Source organism: Condylura cristata, unplaced genomic scaffold (genome assembly GCF_000260355.1).
Source record: "Condylura cristata isolate star-nosed mole 26May11 unplaced genomic scaffold, ConCri1.0 scaffold00013, whole genome shotgun sequence".
Taxonomy (NCBI): Eukaryota; Metazoa; Chordata; class Mammalia; order Eulipotyphla; family Talpidae; genus Condylura; species Condylura cristata.
The window spans coordinates 40,444,064-40,464,927 of NW_004567114.1; the positions used below are offsets into that span (position 1 = coordinate 40,444,064).

General features: G+C 35.8%; 1 protein-coding gene across 1 annotated transcript in view; it reads left to right on the plus strand.

The window, feature by feature from the left end:
- MDGA2 (MAM domain containing glycosylphosphatidylinositol anchor 2) overlaps positions 1–20,864 on the plus strand; it is a 663,419-nt gene that overhangs the window by 308,675 nt on the left and 333,880 nt on the right. The window contains exon 2 of the mRNA XM_004681901.2: positions 18,987–19,126. Within this exon, the coding sequence (XP_004681958.1) occupies positions 18,987–19,126 (140 nt within the window). The remainder of the gene's footprint in view (positions 1–18,986; positions 19,127–20,864) is intronic.

Genomic DNA, 20,864 nt, shown 5'->3' on the forward strand with positions numbered 1-20,864 from the left:
GGCCCTCCCTGGTGGCGCAGAGGTTTAAAGCACAGCACTAAGAAGCTGAAGTCACTTCCTCACGAGTTCAATCCCCGCCCATCCCGGAGATAATCACACATGGTGCGGCAGACCTCTCCTGGCCCGCCCGGTCCACTGCTCCCCTCAGCAGCGTACTTCTGTTGAGCTGCCTATTCTGCTCCCCATTCGTCTCTGGTGAATCCTCTCAGCGCCCCTGCACCTCTGTCCTGTACCCCAGTTCTGTATGCATAAATAAATATATTTTTTAAATATTTACTTCTGACTGTTGTGGTTGACTTTTATAACCACAGAAGTGTATGTGAGATTGTTTCTATGTCAAGTTGGATGAGGAAGACACATCGTTGTGTGTCCATAAATGAGTGAGTTATCTAGTGGGACTCGAGAATGTACCTCATCCTGAGGAGGAACACTGGAGACTAGTTCTAAGTAAGTAATGAGTAGGTTAAGTTATGAGGAAAATATTTGGTATGAGAAAGAACAATATGAGCAGAGATCTTGGGCTAGTAGTAAACCCAGCAAGTTAGAGGTTGCCGGGTGAAGGGAGAATGATGAGAGTTTGAATACCATCTGGAAGTGGGAAAGAGCTTTCAGGGATTTTAGAGCCCTATTAATAGCAATTTTATTTTAAGAGCCTTAGGTAATCACTGAAGATTCTTAGGTAAGGGATTGATGTAGTCACTTTGAACTATCTCTGTGTCCTCCTGAAAACACCATTGGAAAAGTGACATTTACTAAGGTTGCAACTTGTAGTCATCTGAATGAGAGATATGAGAGATATCTCACAGATGCTAGAGATGACAATGCTAAAATTGTGAAGATGGAGTGAATGTGCAGTTAGTAGGATACAGTGAAACACTTATAGTGACAACAAGGTTTAGTCCTGGGCATCTGGTATAAGCAACTTTCTTTCACAGAGAGAAGGCTGAAAGATCTTTTCTTTAGGAGAGGGAAGTTTTGAGTCACAAGTACAATTTTGGGTATATTGGGATAAAATAAGACATTGAATGGAAACTGTCCAACAGACCACTGGCTTTAGAGGCCTTGGGGTGGAATCAAGATCTGGGACAAGGTATGGGTGGTGTCTTGGTGACCCCACAATATAATGCATGTGTCATCTAGAACACGGATGAGAAGAGGTCAGGGCAGATGATAGCCTTGCAGTGCTGAACTCTTTTTTTTTCTAGGTAACCAAATTGGAATGAGTCAGGACATGTGATCATTCTAGAGGAACACTTCTTCTGTTTTGATAAGCACCCCAAAAAGACTTTTTAAGAAATATGATTGGGAGCTTTAAACAAACTGTTTCCAAAACTATAAAGCCCTTTAGATCTGTAGCACACTGTTCTTATTGATCATATATTTTAACCTGTTAGCTTACATAAATGAACAATTTGTGTAGCTTATCTCCTCCTTGTCGAGGTGAGTTAGATGTCTTTGGTGTTAGTTTTCCAGGAATACCTACATGCATATATTATGTCAAAAATTTATCTTTAGATTTCTTAAAATCATTTCTTGTTCTGTTTACTTAAAGTGGATGTTTATTTCCAGAATTGAATTAAACAAGGTCTGTACTAAATTTTAAGTGAAATAGATTTTGAGAAATTGCAGGACTATTTATTTTTACATTCAATATTTCTTTAGTGATTCCAATATAATAAGTAAAGTAGAAAAGAAAGATACTATGTTTCATTGATATTGAAGTGCTCTTCTAAATATTTAGTTAGAGACTATAATCTGAATTATTGTGTGCAACTTTTAATTTTCTGTCATGGTTTGATATACCGATGAGGTCAGTGACAAAACATCACTTAAGATGCTGGTAACTAATGGGAACATATTAACATGAGAACTTGTCAAAAGGCCTTTTATTGGAAATTAAGGAACATTTGATGTATGTCAAAATAGTTCTGGAATTAGACCTTCAGGTCTCTCATTCTTAGCCCTTAATTAAAATGGAGGTTTCATCTGCATAATAACATTTTTGGCTTATGTCATTCCATTTTTCATTTTAGGTATTGGAACTTTAGTATTAAAGATGGCATTTTACAATAATTTCTTTAGACATGTCTTTGAAATTTCTACAAATGTTTGGCTTCTTTTGAGATTATGGTGGAGTGCCTTCCACTCTGAATATTAAAATGCTGTTTCTAAGAATACTGATTATAGTGATTAATTAGGCAAAAACCTATCTGAATTGCCTCTCTGTCAGTAAACCTACTTGTTATTTTGTTATTCATTAGGTGTTTCCCAATATTTAAAAAAAAAGTGGTTTATGATACTAAGTATTTAAAACTAAGTATTTAAAATGTTTTTCCCTATATTTATTTTTGAAAAGTACCAGTTAAAATTGAAATTTTCGAAATACTTTTTTTTTTAAAGATTTATTTATTTATTCATACAGAACTGGGGTACAGGCCAGAGATGCGGAGGGTGAGAGGATTCACTGGAGACAGAGGTGGGGAGCAGAACAGGCAGATCCATGAAGTACACTGCTGAGGGAAGCAGCGAGTGGGTCAGGAGAGGTCTGCCTTGCCATGTGAATCTCCTCCTGGAGCAGGCGGGGATTGAACTCATGCGGAAGTGGCTTAAGCTTCTTAGTGCAGGGCTTTAACCCTCTGTGCTACCAGGGAGGGCCAGGAAATACTTTTTATTCATTTACTTTATCAACCACTTTTGAAAAGATAAGTTTAGATTTATTGACAGCTAATTATGTATTATTTGAACAATTTTTAACAGTTTGCATAAGTTTTATGCTATCTTTAGAAATATTAATTTCTAGTGTTTGTTTAAAAATATAGGAAATTAAATATACAACTTTACTAACTAGTAACAATACTATTTCTCCAATGCTTACTCAACATATGGAGTTTCAGACTGAAATAAAATTCTGCATGGTTAGTGCTGTAAGCCATGTACAGTGGGAAATCCTAGACATTCATTGTCTAATATGACTGCTATAACAACATATCTCCCATTTTATACATGAGAAAGGTGAATTATCCAAGGTCATAGGTTAGTATGTCCAACACTGGAAATCCACCTCAAATCGAAAACTTTAAATTAGCTACATGAGAACGTTTCAATTATTTTATCATTAAAGCCTTTTTAATTAGCAGCTATATATATAGATATATAGAGAGATACATTATTTACCAATAACATGAAGCAGATATTTAAGAGAAAATTACTTGTGCTACATAATTACCAACAAGAGAATAATTCTACTTTTCTTTCCTTGAAATGTGGATTATTTTCATTATTGCTTAAAGTGATGTTGATAATGTAAAAATTTTTTTTTTTAAAGATTTATTTATTCTGTGCATACAGAACTGGGGTACAGGCCAGAGGCTCAGGGGTGGTGAGAGGCTTCACCAGAGACAGAGTGGGGAGCAGAACAGGCAGATAGAGGAAGTACACTGCTGAGGGGATCAGCGGGCGGGTCAGGAAAGGTCTGCCTCGCCATGTGGTCACCTCCGGGACAGGCGGGAATCGAACTCATGAGGAAGCGGCTTTAGATTCTCAGTGTTGTGCTTTAACCCGCTGCACCACCAGGGAGAGCCGGATAATGTAAAATTTTAATGATGGAATTTGTCAGGTAAATCCTTGGAAGAATAAGACAGTATAAAGGAAAGGATGAGTAAGATGATGTGATGATTATTCATTGTAAGGGATCTGGGTAAGTGGATAAAGCTAGTGATTGACGTCATAATGAACTTGATCTTTTAATGATTTTTTCACATTTTTTAAAAAGATATATTTATTTATACATACAGAACTGGGGTACAGGTCAGAGATGCAGGGCGGTGAGAGGATTCACCAGAGACAGTGGGGGAGCAGAACAGGCAGATCAACAAAGTACTGAGGGGAGCAGCGGGCGGGTCAGGAGAGGTCTGCAACGCCATGTGGATCACCTCTGGGGCAGGTGGGAATTGAACTCATGCTGCAGTGGCTTTAGCCTCTTAGTGCTGTGCTTTAACCCGCTGCGCCACCTCGGAGGGCCCTCACATGGGTTTTTATGTCACTTATATGGATTTTTATTTATTGCCAATTTATTTTATTAGTGAGTAAAAAAAAATCTTAAAGTGGTATGGAGAAAGTGCAAAAAACTGTTAAAAGTTTTTCCTTAAGGAACTAGCAATAGGAAGAACAAAGTTGAAATAACATCTCGGGAGAGGAAAAAAAGTAGTTGTCATATTTCAATGATGATAGTGGTTTGTAATATTACAGGATGCTTACTGAGACTCTGTTAACATGGTCATGTTAATACTGTTCACAGAAGCAAAAAAGTCAAACTTGCTCAAAGTTATAGACAGATTGCTGATTCTGATTTAGACAAATTTATCAGGGCATAGAAGAATGTAGGATTTTTAAAGCTCAGAGACATAAGCTAAGGAAACTCACAAGATTCTGAATCAACTAAAAGATGGCCTGAAGCGTTTGGGGAGAAAATCTGGTGGGTTCAGATACACAAATGTCTCCTTTATCCATTGAGATTAAGAGAATTAATACAACTTAAAGTGGAAATAGAGAAAGTATTACAGTCATAGATAGAACTTGGCTCTGAAACTAAGAGATAAACTACAATCTCATTTTATTAGTCCTTGGGGGAAAAAAGTGTTTATTAAAAAAAAAATAAAAATACAGACCATAGTAAGAAAAAGATAGTGATATTAGGATATTCACTCTCCCAAGATATCACCATTGTTAGCATCTGGTCAACACCCCTCTAGACACATAATTGCAATGTGTCTAGATACAAGGCAGGGCCATAACATATACATTATTTTCACCAATATGGATGGATATCTTTGCATGTTAATAACAATGACTTACATAATTTTATATTGGTACTAATTTATTTAAGGCTCTTTCACCATTTATTAATCCAGTATTTTGATTTTTTAGTTGATAATGTTTTCAAAACATTGAAAATAGAAAAAAATCAGAGAATATTTCATAAAGATCTCCAATGTACATACATAAATACATATATTTGTACACATACTTTGTACATGTCAGTATTTGCACATAAATTTGAAAATTTCATGCTTACACTTAACACAAGCTCAAGATGGACTGGATGTTGTTTCAGTGATCATTAATCGTCACATCATCACTAAGTCCTTTGAGAGGTGCTTCATTAATCAATTTTCCAGATACCAAAACAGAGACACTAAAAAGCCAAATCACATTTTCAATGTCACACAGTTAATGTCAGAATGGAAATTTGAACCAATGCATCTGTATTGAGAGCCACCGCTCACAGACACAGTGCTTACTCATCCTCTATACAATCCACACTCTTTCTCAACTTAATTTTTAAAAATCCAGTGAAAGCATTTTGTGTGCCTTTAAATTTGGAGTTATGTAGCCTTTTTAAATAGTGTATTAGTTTTTCATATATACTATTATTTCCAGTTTTACCCATTGTAAATATTACAATGGGGATATCTGTGTATATCTTTATAGTAAATAATTTCTTTAGATGACCCTAAAGTTACCAATACTTTACATTTTCATCTCCATTGAAAAACTACTTTCTAGAAAATCTTACTGTTTTCCATTCAATAAGTATAAAATATTATATCACCACATTCCATTATTGGATTTAATTCATCTATTTTTAAAACAATTTCTTCTTGAAGATTTATTTATTTATGCACACACAACTGGGGTCCAGGCCAGAGGTGTGGGGGCAGTGAGAGGATTCACCAGAGACAGAGGGGAGAGCAGAATAGGCTGATAGATGAGGGAAGAGACAGGAGAGATTTGCCACTACAGGTGGATTACCTCTGGGACCAGGATTTGAACTCACACTGAAGCAGCTGCAGCTGCATCCTAACCATTGGGCCACCAGAGAGTGCCCACATTCATCTATTTTTATCTTTGTAAATATCTGAGACAAAAGCAAGTGCTTTAATGATTCAGATTTTGTTAAACATTGTTTAGGTTGAACAGCATTAAGTTGTCTGTATGCTACTCTTTTTTTAAGATTTATTTACTTATTCATACAGAACTGGGGTACAGGCCAGAGATGTGGAGGGTGAGAGGATTCACCAGGGACAGAGTGGGGAGCAGAACAGGCAGCTCGATGAGGTACACTGCTGAGGGGAGCAGCGGGCGGGTCAGGAGAGGTCTGCCTCGCCAAGTGGATCTCCTCTGGGGCAGGGGGGAATTGAACTCATGCGGAAGTGGCTTAAGCTTCTTAGTGCAGTGCTTTAACCCCCTGCACCACCAGGGAGGGCCCTGTATGCTACTCTTTTTTTGGAAGTAGATTTTGAAAATCACTGACCTAATCTGGACCAGTTAAAGTTTGAATAACTCATTTGGTCTAGTATCTAATAGATATCATTTTATTAATTATTCAAGGTTTTATTAGAAGACTTTCCAGCACAATATATAAAAGTAAATTTAGGTGAAAGGTGCTGTGAGAAATTAAATTGTAGGTTTCAAAATAATGATGATGACTGCAAGCCATTATTTTTATCAATTTCTTTGTTCATGAATAAGAAAAATAGCACTAGATAGATCTTTTAATGTAGCAAATAAATTGAGGATGAAAGTCAGTTGAAAAATATTATGCACAAATTAACTGTTGTGGGTCACCCAATTACTACTACTCTTAAGATTTTAAGATTTTGTGACACTACAAATGTCTCAACATTACCAATGCGAATAATGATAATTCTTTAAAAAATATTTATTTATACATACAGAACTGGGGTGCAGGTCCAGGGGCAGTGAGAGGATTCACCAGAGACAGAGTGGGGAGCAGAACAAGCAAATGGCGGAAGTACACTGCTGGGGGGAGCAGCAGGTGGGTCAGGAGAGGTCTACTGTGCCATGTGGATCACCTCCGGGGAGGGGATGAACTCACACTGAGGTTGCCACCAGCTTGCAGTGCTCTGTCCTAACCCTTTGAGCCACCAGGTAGCGCCTAATGATAATTTTTAATGTTTAAATATGAGAGCTGGACTCTTCCCTGTAGGAAACCAAAGGAGCACAGAGCACTGGGAATGAAAGGGGAAAAGGCCCAACTCCTGAAACGGAGTGAAAAGGAGATCTGAGGAAGGGAACCTGCATGAATTCTTGTGCAATGTTTTGCCTCAGAGATGAGCCACAGGGATAGTTACAGTGCCAGTGTCAGAACTTCACTCTTAGATTGATAGAAATGGAGAAACTTGGTCTGTTCCTTCACTCCTCTCTATATTGCTTTAAAACTACCAAAGCATAAAATTTAAAACTTAGTGTTGAATGACAATATTTACTGCTAATTGCTTCACAGTTTATGATTTAGATAAATGCTTTTACTTTGAACTCTTAGGATACCAAGAAGTTTAATACAAGTATTCTTTGTCTATCAGAATATAAATGCTTGATAATTCTCTTTCTGTAGTCTATACCCACCCCCCTAGACACTATAAACCTAAAGGAATGCCTGGTCTTTATAAGTGAGAATGCAACATGGCAAAATGTAATATGCATATACATATATGAATTTCAATATAAATCTGTTATATATTCAATTAATAAATGTATACCTCGATATGAATTTGTTTCTAGTATAAACCAAATTGCTGTTAGTTATAAACCTTGACCACTCACTAACTTTTACTGGGATATTTTATTTTTTACAATAGAAATTAAAAATATACTTGTCAGGATTTTAGAAACAACTAAAGATTGTCAATTATCATGCATTTCACAGGTGCCTGACATTTGCTACCTTCTCATTCTTAGACACCAACCACCATGCTGAGCTGGAATCCTGCTTATTTTATCACCCTCACTCCTCTCTGTGGTTCAGAAGGGGATTTGGGTTTATGTCACTGTCACACTATTTCCTCTATTCTGGAGTCTGCAAGGTATTTTTTGTGACATGATGAGGAACTTGTCCTTCATGGGCCTCGTCACAGGCAATGGCAGTGATTTCTTGATGGAGAGAAACAGTGGGGAATTAGCAGGCCAGTGCCTCAAAACTCTCTGACTGCCATTGCCACTCTTGGAGAAGCAAACTGAAGTTTCCATTTTTGGCATATTCTGTAGTAAATTTCATGTTTTCTGGATGAGCAAGACTGGGAAGAATAATGGCTTTCTCTAAAAATCCAATTTGTAATTTAAGGTGGAGCACAATGATTAGACTAATTTCATTTTTCAGTGAGAATTTGCTGAGTCTTTGTGGTTCTTTCCAAAAATATTAAAAGTCTCAATTTTAGAGAAAGGTAAGAGTATTTAGGTGCATACTTCATTCTAGAGAAGTTAAAAAAAATAATGTAATTAGTATCTGTGGCTATAGGAGTCCTGACTCCTAAGATTCTGTGATAATTTATGGGAGGCAAAGAAGATCTGGTTCAAAGAACCTTGGAGAGTTCATTTCCCACTTGATGTATGACGTCTGACATTATTAAGAGGAAGCCATTTCACAAGTTTGATTTAGAGAGGGAAAACCTAATCAGGGTTTTTATGGATTATGTGCTGCCCTCTCCTCTAGCATTATGATAGTTCCTCTGTCTTCACTGCACTCCAGGCTGACTCTCAGTTCATAAGCAATGATTCTATGAAATCAAATTATCTATCTTAGCTTTCCCGCCTCCAACCCCTATTGATATTCTAAAGTGAATCTATCCAAAGGTTTTTGAAGTAATTTTTGCTTTTTGTTTAAAAGATTTATTTATTTATGCATACAAGAACTGGGGTGTGGAGGTGAGAGGATTCATCAGAGACAGAGTGGGAAGCAGAACAGACAGATCTACTAAAATACACTGCTGAGGGGAGCAGCAGGTGAGACAGGAGAGGTCTGGTACGCCATGTGGGTCACGTCCCTGGCTGGGGATTGAGCTTGTGTTGCAGTGAGCAGTGACTACAGATAGCTTCATAGAGCTGTGCTTTAATATGTTGTGCCAAATTTTTGCAAAATTTACTGATTAGGTAAAATGATGATTCAAAATGACTCAGAATGTGGCATAGAATCCAGTGGAAATCAGGAACTTGTGCAGAGAATATCACATTTCTGTCTGAGGAGGGGAAAGTGCCACTCCCCACAATATTTACTTTCAAGACGGGTCTCCACGAGTTCATTCACACAAGTGTTTTTTAAGCAAAAATGAGGCTCATAGAATATATGATGGATGTTCATGTATCCAGGTTTACATCAGTTTTTTTCTCCTGTAAAATACTGGAAAAAGAACAGTGATGAGTTTGGGATAACAGCATCCTGCAGAGATGGGGGTGTGGATGCCTACGCCCTGCATGGCTGTGCAGGTATTTATTGGTCCACAGCCCCTTCTGGGCACACATGTCAGAGGTTGTCAAGTGCTATCTAGAATTTAAAAAGTTAAAAACTTAGATTCAGTGAAACTGTGTTTTTTTTTTTTTTTTCCATCTGTACAGCATACAAGAATCTTTAGTTTTTAGCCTTAAATATTACTAGGTGATGCTTCTAGAAGGAAACAAAAAAACATATTTTTGATAAAATCTGAAGTTGCAAATATGGAACGTTTCATGCAATAAAACGTTTATGGTATAGCCTAAGAAAATATAGGGTACAGCTGTCATTTTGTGGATGATAATTCAGATTAAGATTTGCTATTTTGTATTCAATTTTCTGTGAAATTAGTAATTTAATTCAAGAATTTTAAAAGAGAATATTGCAAGGTAGTTCTTTGACATAAAAATATTATTGCTTTTATCATTTTTCAACATTACATTTTAAATTGAATTTTTGCTTTACTTAATGTACAAATTCATTCATTCATATTACTGCATTGTGATTGAATGTCATTTTCTTTTCTTTTTTTTTAAAGATTTATTTATTTATTCGTACAGAACTGGGGTACAGGCCAGAGATGTGGAGGGTGAGAGGATTCACCAGAGACAGAGAGACAGAGTGGGGAGCACAGAACAGGCAGATCGACGAAGTACACTGCTAAGGGGAGCAGCAGGCGGGTCAGGAGAGGTCTGCCTCGCCATGTGGTCGCCTCCGGGTCAGGCGGGAATCAAACTCATGTGGAAGTGGCTTTAGTCTCTTAGTGCAGTGCTTTAACCCGCTGCGCCACCCGGGAGGGCCCTGAATGTCATTTTCTTTTGATGATAAACTTTCTTCTTTCTCCCAAAGTAGAAATTGTTGCATATAAGTAGATAAAGTTGGGTTTAAATTAAAGGTATAAACACTTTGCTTCACATTCCTGGCTCATGCTAATCTCACAATCATGTTAACTTCGGTCATTTAGGAAATACTGGAAGCTGCTTTTGAAAACCAGAGGCTTCAGGGTTTAATTTTCTTATCTTCTTTTGGGCTTTGGGGAGTCTCTCAGGGTGGCTCAATTAATTTGCAACAATGCTGCTCAACATGTGCTGAGGAAATAATACAAAATATTCAAATCTTTCATGTTCAGAGCCTTTCACAAAGTCATATTAGGTAGATATGATCTTCTTTTGATTAAATACAGAATAACCAGAAAGATCTTAGAAGTCTCATTTTATAACTCACCAAATTAAAGATTAAAAAATATGTATTTATTTCCAGTAGATATAAAAATAGTGTAAGTAAATATGGGAATTGAGGGAAAAGGGGTAGGTAGGAAAATAACATCAATACTAAAATAAAATAGTAGCAGCTACTTCAAAATGACCAATAGATTTAAACAACGTCATTGAACTGAAAACAATCTACATATTGTTTGTGTATCAGGATAATGTCCTACTTGGGATTACTTAAATGATCTTAACTATTTTTTTTGAGGAAATTATTGGAATAGACATATAAATTCAGTATTTCGTGTACATTTGAGTATATGTTTATATTCATGGGTGTTGTGAGTATAATAGTGGGATAGAACCATCAATACTCTTGGACAGCAGAACAATTGTCTAATTTCAAAATGTGGAAGCAGGTAAACTGAGATTGAAGGTAAGGTAAGAGATCAAAATATTACTGGTCTATTTTCTGCCCTAGTCTTAAGTAAATAAAAATAACAGGACAGAAGTCAAACTGTTGATGGATTGAGGATTGCAAATGTTATTTCTCATCACTAGACCATAGAGAAGAAGAGACAATAGAAGGCCTTGATGAGAGGATACATGTTCTCACCTTGTCTTCATTTTTTAATATGGGAGTGTCTAAGCCTCTTTATGTGCTAATCAATTAACCTTGATCGCCTTTTTTTTTTTTAAGATAATGTATGCATACAGAACTGGGGTAAAGGTCAGAGGTGCAGGGGTGGCAAGAGAGTTCACCAGAGTCACAGTGGGGAGCAGAACAGGTAGATCAACAAAGTATACAGCTGATAGGCGCAGTGGGCAAGATAGTAGAGGTCTGCTGCGCCATGTGGGTCACTTCCAGGGCAGGGATTGAACTCTCCCTGAAGCTGCCTCAGCTTGATTTATCTTCACAGTGCAGCACCCCAACCCACTGCTCCATCAGGGAGGGCCCTTGATTGCCTTTTTTTAATGAAAGAGATTCATTCTGAGAGATCACTGTGTATCTGGTACAGCATTTGGCAAAGTTAAATTTAAAAAAAAAAGAAAAGAAAAGAAAAGAAAAGAAAGTGGGATTTTAAGGAAGTTAAAAGAATGGTGAAGAATACTAGACAATGTTATTATAATAACAAAAAGTTACATTTATATTTGAAATATAGACTATGGTTTATTTCTCATAATGTAAACTTCTTTGTAGTTGTAATATGATTGTGTAATACTGTTAAAATATTCAATTAATATTTACCTTTCAGTTTTACATATGGCTAAATAACAGTTTTACTTTTGGTGAAAAGTAAGCTTGGTTTGGCCTAGTAAGACTTCTCTCCTCAGTCTGACAATATCTGGTTCATCTTTGATGCCACTGCTCTATGGCCCTAACTCACTTAAGGTCACCAATGTCAGCCTGACTTTCTTAGGCAGTAACATGTTGTTTGTGTTCATCCTAACTGACAACTCTATTGTAAGTGACAGTTTTTGGTGACTACTGTATTTGAACATCTCTGTGTAATTTTTAAAACACCAGTTTTTCTCCTGCCTTCTACCTCTACTGACTTTATAAATATATCAATTCTCTTTTCCTGTCTTCTCTATAACAAAAATTTATATTTCTTATACTTCTGTCACTATCCTCTTAGTTTCTGACTCTAAATGCTTTATTTTAGAAATTTCATCGATTCAATTGATGTCAATCAGACTCTATTCAGCAACAACTTGTTGTTGAACTTGCTATCAACATCTAAAACTGAATTCTACAGCTCCTCTCCTGAATCTTTATTGCTTTCTCATTCCTCTATGAGTTTGTGATATTAGACTATGTATATAATGAGTCAAACAATAAAGATATTAAGCAAAGGAGTTTCAAAAACGAGGAATCATAATAGATTTCTTAAAAAATCAAGTTGGTAGATCATTGGAAAAAGGGAAGGGGGAAGGAGACTCACACAATACCTTTTAAAAAAAAATAATTTATTTATACAGAACTGGAGTACAGACCAGAGGTGCAGGGGTGTAAGAGGATTCACCAGAGAAAGAGTGGGGAGCAGAACAGGCAGACTGAACTACACTGCTGAGGGGAGCAGCGGGCGGGTCAGGAGAGGTCTGCCGCGCCATGTGGATCACCTCAAAATCTTGCTGAAGTGGCTTAAGCTTCTTAGTGCTGTGCTTTAACCCACTGTGCTACCAAGAGGGCCTCACACAGTAACTTAAAGTAGTAATTCTTAAGAGGAAAGAGAGAAAATAAGAAGGGGAGACACCTTGTTTTACAATACCAAAGGCATGCACTATAGTGGAAATTGTGAAATAAATTAGAACAGGAAAATTATTGGTAATGTTGCTTAGGTAAAAGTGAGATAATATAGAAAACTGAGAAGTGTTTTTGTGAAATGGAGGGGATATTTTATTATTGTCATGTTTTACTTGTGACGCTCAATGAACGCTAAGAGAATGGTATAAGTAGTAGCTTCAACCCTATTATCTCTATTTGGAGTATCTTTCTCTCTTCCCACCTTGCTTCTCTTTCTCCCTCCTTCCTTCTCTCTCTCTCCTTCCTGGAGAATTCTGGAGTATGTGGGATGCTTGGTGCAGGATGGTTTCTGATCTCCTTACAGGGGATTCTCAGAGGGGTGTAATGAGCATTACTCTTTCCATACTTACCTTCCCCAAATGATCTGTGATGTGAATGATGTATATTAGTTACCTTGATTTTACAGAAAGCTTGAATTCTCAGAGAATAGCTACATCAAGGGTTTGAGGGATTCAGCAAACTTCAAAGCTCTTAGTGTTTTTAAAGTACAGGAAACTCCTAATACCGAAGCTCTTATGGGGTAATAACAAGATGTCCTTCAGAAACTGTGCTGTTACTCTTTTAAAAAAATATTTTATATATAAGTCCTCACTCTAAGAAACTCTCCTCATGCTTTGGATTCATAAAACTCCCCTATGTCTCAAGGCTATTAGTTATGTGGGTGTCCATGATAATAGTAATTTCGATTTTAAACATGTAATCTTTCACTTAGATAGGCAAAGTATACACTTCAATGTTATCTTAATTTATGCTCCTGCAGCGCCACATCAGTTAATTTCCAAGTCCTGTCTAAGAACATCTTCATCATACATCTCTCTCCTTATGTCCATTCAGAGGACAAATGTTTCTTATGTTCCACAATAGCAAGTGGCAAAAGTGATATCTGGTAACTATAATCCACATGGATCATATTTTAATGTAGTTAATTTTTCCCCACTGCAGTCAGTCTCTTAAAGACATGACTTTGAACATACTATTTCTTCTCTCTGGAATATCTCTTCTCTTTTGTTCCTACCCCATGCATCTTTGCACAGCTACTAACATTGTAATCCCCCAGGGATGCTGAGTCATCTTCTGCTTTGTCCTCCCACAGACTTTTCACTTTCTTCTGTGATAAAATCTAAACCCTGTTCAGAGGTATTAGCTTTTAATAGATTGAGCAGAACCAGCAGGTAGTAAGCTCCTAGAGGGCACAGCTCATAACATTCATCTCCAGGTCTCCAGCACAAAGCCCCATACCTAACCAATAGCAGTTGCTCAATAAATACATGCTTTAAAGTCTGTATATGAGATTAAAGGTTAAAAGTTCTCCTAGTTCTTGCCATTGGAAAATAATTTATTTTGTTCTTTCTCCAAAAGAAGACAGAAAATTTGGTTTAACTTTCAAAAGCATATTTTAACAAGATAAAAGTATATCTCTCTTTTGCCCTTTTAGATTGACCTCTTGAACCCAAAACCAGCTTACTCAAATTGAGAGTTGATATGATTAGTGTTTGGAAAGTTTTTATATAATGGAATTTGGTTTACCTCAAGAAAATCTGGATGAATATGAGTCTCATGCAATATTTTAACATTTTAATTCATTGCTGACTCTACAGGGCAAAGGAGGTCATACCCTTAGTCCAATTCTGGGATGAAGAATTGAGACTTTTTCTAATAGGCAGAAAGATGTCTTGCTTCAGACATAGAACTGCCAATACATTGATATTTAAAGTATGTAAATGCCATGCTGTGATAGTTGATATTTTGCTAAATATTTCAGTGTTATTAGAGTTATATTTACATATATTATAAATTATTCAATATTTGCTGTCTGCTCTATGTGATATAGAAAAGATGCCAAGAATGATGTCCATCCTAGAATGAGGTGCTTACTATACAACTAAAATGTTAAGAAAAAGGAGAAACACTGGATAATACCTATCACCTAGATTAAAGAGAAATACTACAAAGTTGGCCAAGATGGTATCAGAAACATTGACTTGAATATCAGTCTGGAAGTCTAGTTGGGAAAACATCATGAACAGAGACATGTGAAATCTCTGTACTCTTTCACTTCCCACTGATGTTGGGCTGATGTTACAGAGAATGGGATTTGGGGTTGGATATTCTGTAAAGACCCTTTACAGAGAACCTAACATGCCATATAGTTGGATTAGGATTCAGAAATGTCAAGGGGAATTTTTAGGCAGGGAAATGACATGATGAAACAGATGTTTCAAAATACATTTTGGGAAATTGTAAGATTCCAGGGATTTGACATAAACTGAAGGTAGGAAGATGAATTGAAATAATGTTATGTTGGTTAACCTTAGAACAGTTTTCCAGCTTACATTGTGGGTCTAGTTAATAGTGCTCTAACTACTTCATGAGCAGTTTGTCCATCTTTTTATATTCCCTTCTTCAATTTTAGTTCAACTTTGGTATTAGTTTGAATCCTAATTTAACTATATCAGACATAGATTTAATAGCATGGAGTATTGAAAAGAACAAAGAAATGCTCACTCTGGTCATTTTCTACATTTAAAAAAATATATTCATTACACCATCCTTCATTTTTGTACAGTATATGGTTTCCTCATGAAATTCCCACCACCATTTCACGTGGGCACCATTACCATAGTGCCTTGTGCTCTTCCCACTCCTGTCCTGGTCCTTCACTCTAGTCTCATTAGGCATCAACTAGCTGCAGGCTGTGTCCATGTTATTTGCTATCCTCAGACTTTCCTTCCCTAATTTAGGAATAAGAGCAATGACAGGAAAACTCTTGAGCTTTCTATAGATCAAAAGAGCTATGGAAACTTCCAAAATGTTCACCTTATCACTGAGCATCTAAAGTACTGAGTATAGATTTTTATGTGTCCTGGGAAAAAAAATCATCTTTAAGACATACAATTCTCTAGTCTTCTATAAAAGAGGGTTAGGTTTATGGTTATTACACTATATAAGGAGTCACCTTTTAAAGAATATGTTAAAAAATAGAAAAACGAGAAAATTACCCTGAATAAAAAAATGGCTATTATAAAATTTCAAGTTTTCAATTCAGCTGCTTATTTGCATAATACTGATTTAGAAAGAAATCATAAAATTAATAGTACTATCTATTAATTTGATATTGAAACAAAAATAGGAATTGTAAAGTCGTCTGGAAGTAATATCATGTTACTGTATTTAGATAGTGCTGATAATGGCATATGCTATCAATTGTTAAGCCAAATTTGGAATAAAAGTATATTGCAAGGTACTATTTTTATTTAACAAATTCCCATTTATTTCACAAGGATTTAGTAATGATATCAGTTTGTCAACCCCTATAATATTCATACAATTATTTAAGACAGTTGTTTGAAAAAAATAAGATCTGTAGTATTATTTATCCAGTTGAAGTTTAAATTTGATTACTAAAAAAAATAATTTGCAGAAAACATTGTATGAAATATATCAGTGCCTCCACTGAAACATTACAGATAAGAAATTCTAATGCCGTACAACTAAAAATAATACAGCGTCTAGACAGAGTCCAAAGACATAGTATAATTTTTTTGATAAATTGGTTTTTAGAGCAAACACATATTTGATTTGTTTAAGCATCATTTTTTTTTTTGAATCAGTGAAATGATCCCTAGCATGAATTTTAGTTCGAAAGAATTAAATGAAAAAGCCTATCAATATCTAGGAGTATTTTCCTTTAGTCAAATATTTATGAGAACAACATAAATTTCTAAAAATCTTGGGTAATTGATACTGTCATTGTCAACAGTTGGTGTGTTTGGTAAAAATGTAGATGTTGGGGCTTTCTGCAAACATAAAATATGTCTTTTCTTTTTAAAAAAATATTTATTTATGCATACAGAACTTTTTCTTTTTAAGATTTGTTTATTTATGCATATAGAACTGGGTACAGGCCAAAAGTTCCGGGTGTGAGAAAATTCACCAGAGAACAGGGGAGCAGAACAGGCAGATTAACGAAGTACACTGCTGAGGGGAGCAGCGGGCTGGTCAGAAGTCTGTAGTACCACTGGGATCAACTCCCTGGCTGGGGATCCAACTCATGCTGCAGTGATTGGGGATCACTTCATGGTGATGAGCTTTAACTCCCTGCGCCACTAAGGGCGGGGGCCATAAAAGGTTTCTATATATACCTTTGAAGTCTGCTTTTGAAACAAGTTCTGTGGGAATTTATTAGACATTCTGATTGTAAGAACTACTTTTTGAAGTATGAATTTTTAGGCTACTTTGAATTTTTTTTTTGTTATTTGTTGCTGAATTTTGGAGGTAAGGGTGCTGGATTTAAAATTCGAATGGATACTGATGGGTATTCTAAAAATAAAATGAAAGGAAACAGTCATTTTACTATCTACAAGTAGGATTTCCTTTGTTTCAGTTTCTAGTTGAAACTGAAAATAATAATATGTACTTTACAATGATTGAACTATGAATATTTTATACATTTTTGTCATATGAAACAAAGTGTTAAATATTTAAAATTGTCCATTTTCAATTTCAGAACAGATTTTCTCAGAAGAAATTTTCCTAGAATTGGATTTAGAGTTATTTTATTTCCTTCACAGAATCCTCAAAATTGTTGTAAAATCCATAGGACTTGTCAGTTTTCTAGTGTTAAATAAAAGATTCTAAACATGACCACATTAATTTTCAAGTAGTCACAGCCTCTGGTGATAACACTGCTATTTAGATGGTATTGCTAATATGAGATTCTTGAGATTACTCTCCTTTATACTCACACAGTCTTCTCATTTGCCTTTAGTTAAAACAATCCTTTTTTCTCACCTACAAATAAAAATGCTGAATTCAGGGGTGCCATCAAGGGTTAAGTCTCAGCACTGTGGAAGCTATTGGCAGTCACTGCAGTATGACTTCCATCCAGACTGGCCAGGGGCTGACCCACATGGTGCAGCAGACCTCTCCTATCTTGCCGGCTGCTCCCTTCAGCAGTGTATTTCACTACTCCCCATTTTGTCTCTGGTGAATACTTTCACCATTCCTAATCTTTTGGCCCTCACCCAATTCTTGTATGCATAAATAATTTTTTTAAAAAATCTTAAAAAAAATGCTGAATTTGTAAATGGGAATGCTCTTTAGTTCAAAGCCAGTAACAGAGTAATCTGTTGGAATCCAGGAGCCATGTCTTGTGATGTAAGTATTTCTCAGCCTTAGACTGGTTTTGGATAGACTGGTATGGCATAAGGCAGGCAAAAACTTATTCAGGACTTTCAGTAGTTTCATGAGAATGTAGGCTCTCTTGAATGAAAATTTTATACTCAGGCTCAATGATTTATTGCTTGCTTTACTGGCTTCATGCAGTGATCTTTTTATGTTCATATATATATATATATATATATATATATCAGTACAAGAGTTAATAAATATTATAAACCAAGTTGTTTAATTCCTGAGGGCCAGAATTTCTCATTTCTTAACTTGCTATTTGTACCATAGAGCTTATAAAATTAATAGACAAATGCCAGTGTCTTCAATTCATATTTGTTTATCCTTTGCAATGATCACTTTTTTTGTACTTTGAGTTTTGGGGACAGTATCCCATACTGTATTAAATTTTTAAATTTCAAAATGGAAATAAGCTTACATTTTAACAATCATTTTATCATGTAGTTTTGTCATAGCTGTGATTTCTCTAGTCACTAATTTTCTCCTTCCTGAAGGTTTTCCTCTGCCATCTTCAGGATATTTTGGTGACTTTGAGATAAATTTGAGACTTTCTCTTCAACAAAATCTTTAGTGAAGTGGGGCCTCCCTGGTGGTGTAGGGGTTATATCTCAGTGCTGTCATCATTCCAAGGGCTCCTGGGCCTGAGTTAGCTCCTAGGCCAGGGAGCTGAACCATATGGTGCAGGAGACCTCTCCTGTCTCATTCCCTGCTTCTCTCAGCAGTGTATTTCAGTAGATCTGCCAGTTCTGCTCCCCACTCTGTCTCTGGTGAATCTTCTCACTCCTGGCACCTCTGACCTACACCCCATTTCTCCTATGTATAAATAAATCTTCATTAAAAAATATTTAATCCCTTGGTAATGCTCAACATGTGAAGACTGATGGATCTGATGATGGGAAAGTCTAGTAAGAGTTGCTCTTACTATGGGGATGATTCATGGGAGGACTGTTCACTTACCTTTTTATGTGTCTTGTCTCTCTTCCTGACTCGACAGCTCCCCCTACTGTTCGTATTGTGCACTCCGGCTTGGCCTGTAACATTGAGGAGGAGCGCTACTCTGAAAGGGTCTACACTATAAGGGAAGGAGAAACCCTAGAACTGACCTGTCTGGTCACAGGACATCCACGTCCACAGGTGAGTCCTGATCCGTGACACTGGCAAGGTGTGTGTGTGAGAGAGAGAAAATCAAATGCATGTGTTGCTAGCTAAGCTTTCAAACTTGAAGTATTCATGTGAATAAAATGAAAAAAGAAATTTTTGTTTTGGTATTGTGAGAAAATTGGAAGACACTTCTATGGAAGCTGTTAAAAAGACAACTACAAAAATATCTCAGCAAGATAACAATTCATATGGCAATGAGTTTATTTTCGGATGTAGAACATGATTTCATGATGACATAATTGCAGCCAAGGAAGCATTTGTTCTGAAGAATGTGATGCAGGAGGTCACATGTACTTTTCTCACTCCAAGTTATTATATTCATAGAAAACTTTGCAAAACAAATGTTTGCAGGTGCTGTAGGCACTTAGACTTTCAGAGTCATCAGCTACAGCTTTTGTAAACTAATTTATGAAAACAAAGACAACTGAAATTTATTTAAGGGCACCAAAATGATGAACAGTGAGCAAAGTAATAGTTCACAGGAGTAAAAGAAAGGATTATATGTGGCTAACATAATTAGACTACATATATATGAGGTAAAAGTGGAAGTGGATACAGTATATTTGGATATTCATTTTTTGTCAAGTCTTATTATCATGTAGTTAACTTGACTACTTCAAAATTCACAGTGGTAACTAACAAGACAGGAAAGGAGTCTATAGATAGAGTTATATACTTTAAATATTTGTGTTATGGAAAAAAAAATCAGCTAATAGAAAGTGTAGCAGGGTAAGCAAAGAGTAATGTGGAAATTTGATGACCCCACCATTTTAGCTATGTCATTCGCTCCTTCCTCCCCTAACTCTTAATACTTGGCATGTTTTGAAATTGCTATTTTAACCTCGAAAAACAAGTTAAAATAGGCACATGAACTTCAAAGAATGAAGCAATAGATTGGTAGCTTGTGGCTAAAATAGAAATGGTAAAATAGATTAGCAAAACATGCTGCTGGTATATTGGGAAATATTAAAAACAATCTAGAAAAAAGTGATTGTTAAAACTTATTGAAAATATTATGATTCATAGTGACTAAAGTTATAAATTATATTTGTTATTAAGTGAAAATTGGTTAAAATGTCACAATAAAATTGAGTTCTACAAAATTTGACCCAATATAATTAAACTTGGTAGAAAAAAATGTTTGCAAAATTAAACATAAAAGGACAAGAATAATAAATGTCAAAAACTGATAGGACGATGAAACTGATATATAAAACATTTTTATTTTAAAATGTATACAGAAAATAATGGAGTCCAGGGAAACTAGTTTTCTGAAAATTAAAAAATAATAGCATGAACTCAAAGTGCTTTTAAAGAATTTCTAATGTCATTATAACTTGATTTTAAATAGTGAATTTATGTACATCCTATGAAAATTTCAGAAATAAAAAGCTGGAATCAAAACAGAAGTGTCCAAATAAATGTGAAGGAATCCAGAAGTTGGTTTATGAGAGGCAATTTATAGCAAGAGACTATTCAGCAATACTTCCATTATTTCTACCCAGAACACAATTCTATATCTTTAGAACTCCAGGTTTTACATAGAAATACTACTCCTTATTTTGTATCTAAATCATCTCAGCTGTTTTGTTCCCTCTATCTAATCCTTACATATCCTAGTATTAGAATTTCTTATTTTTTTTTCCCCATAAACCTTCCCTTTAACAATCTTGTTGTGTTACAGAACAACCCCAATGTGAAATGGGTTGGC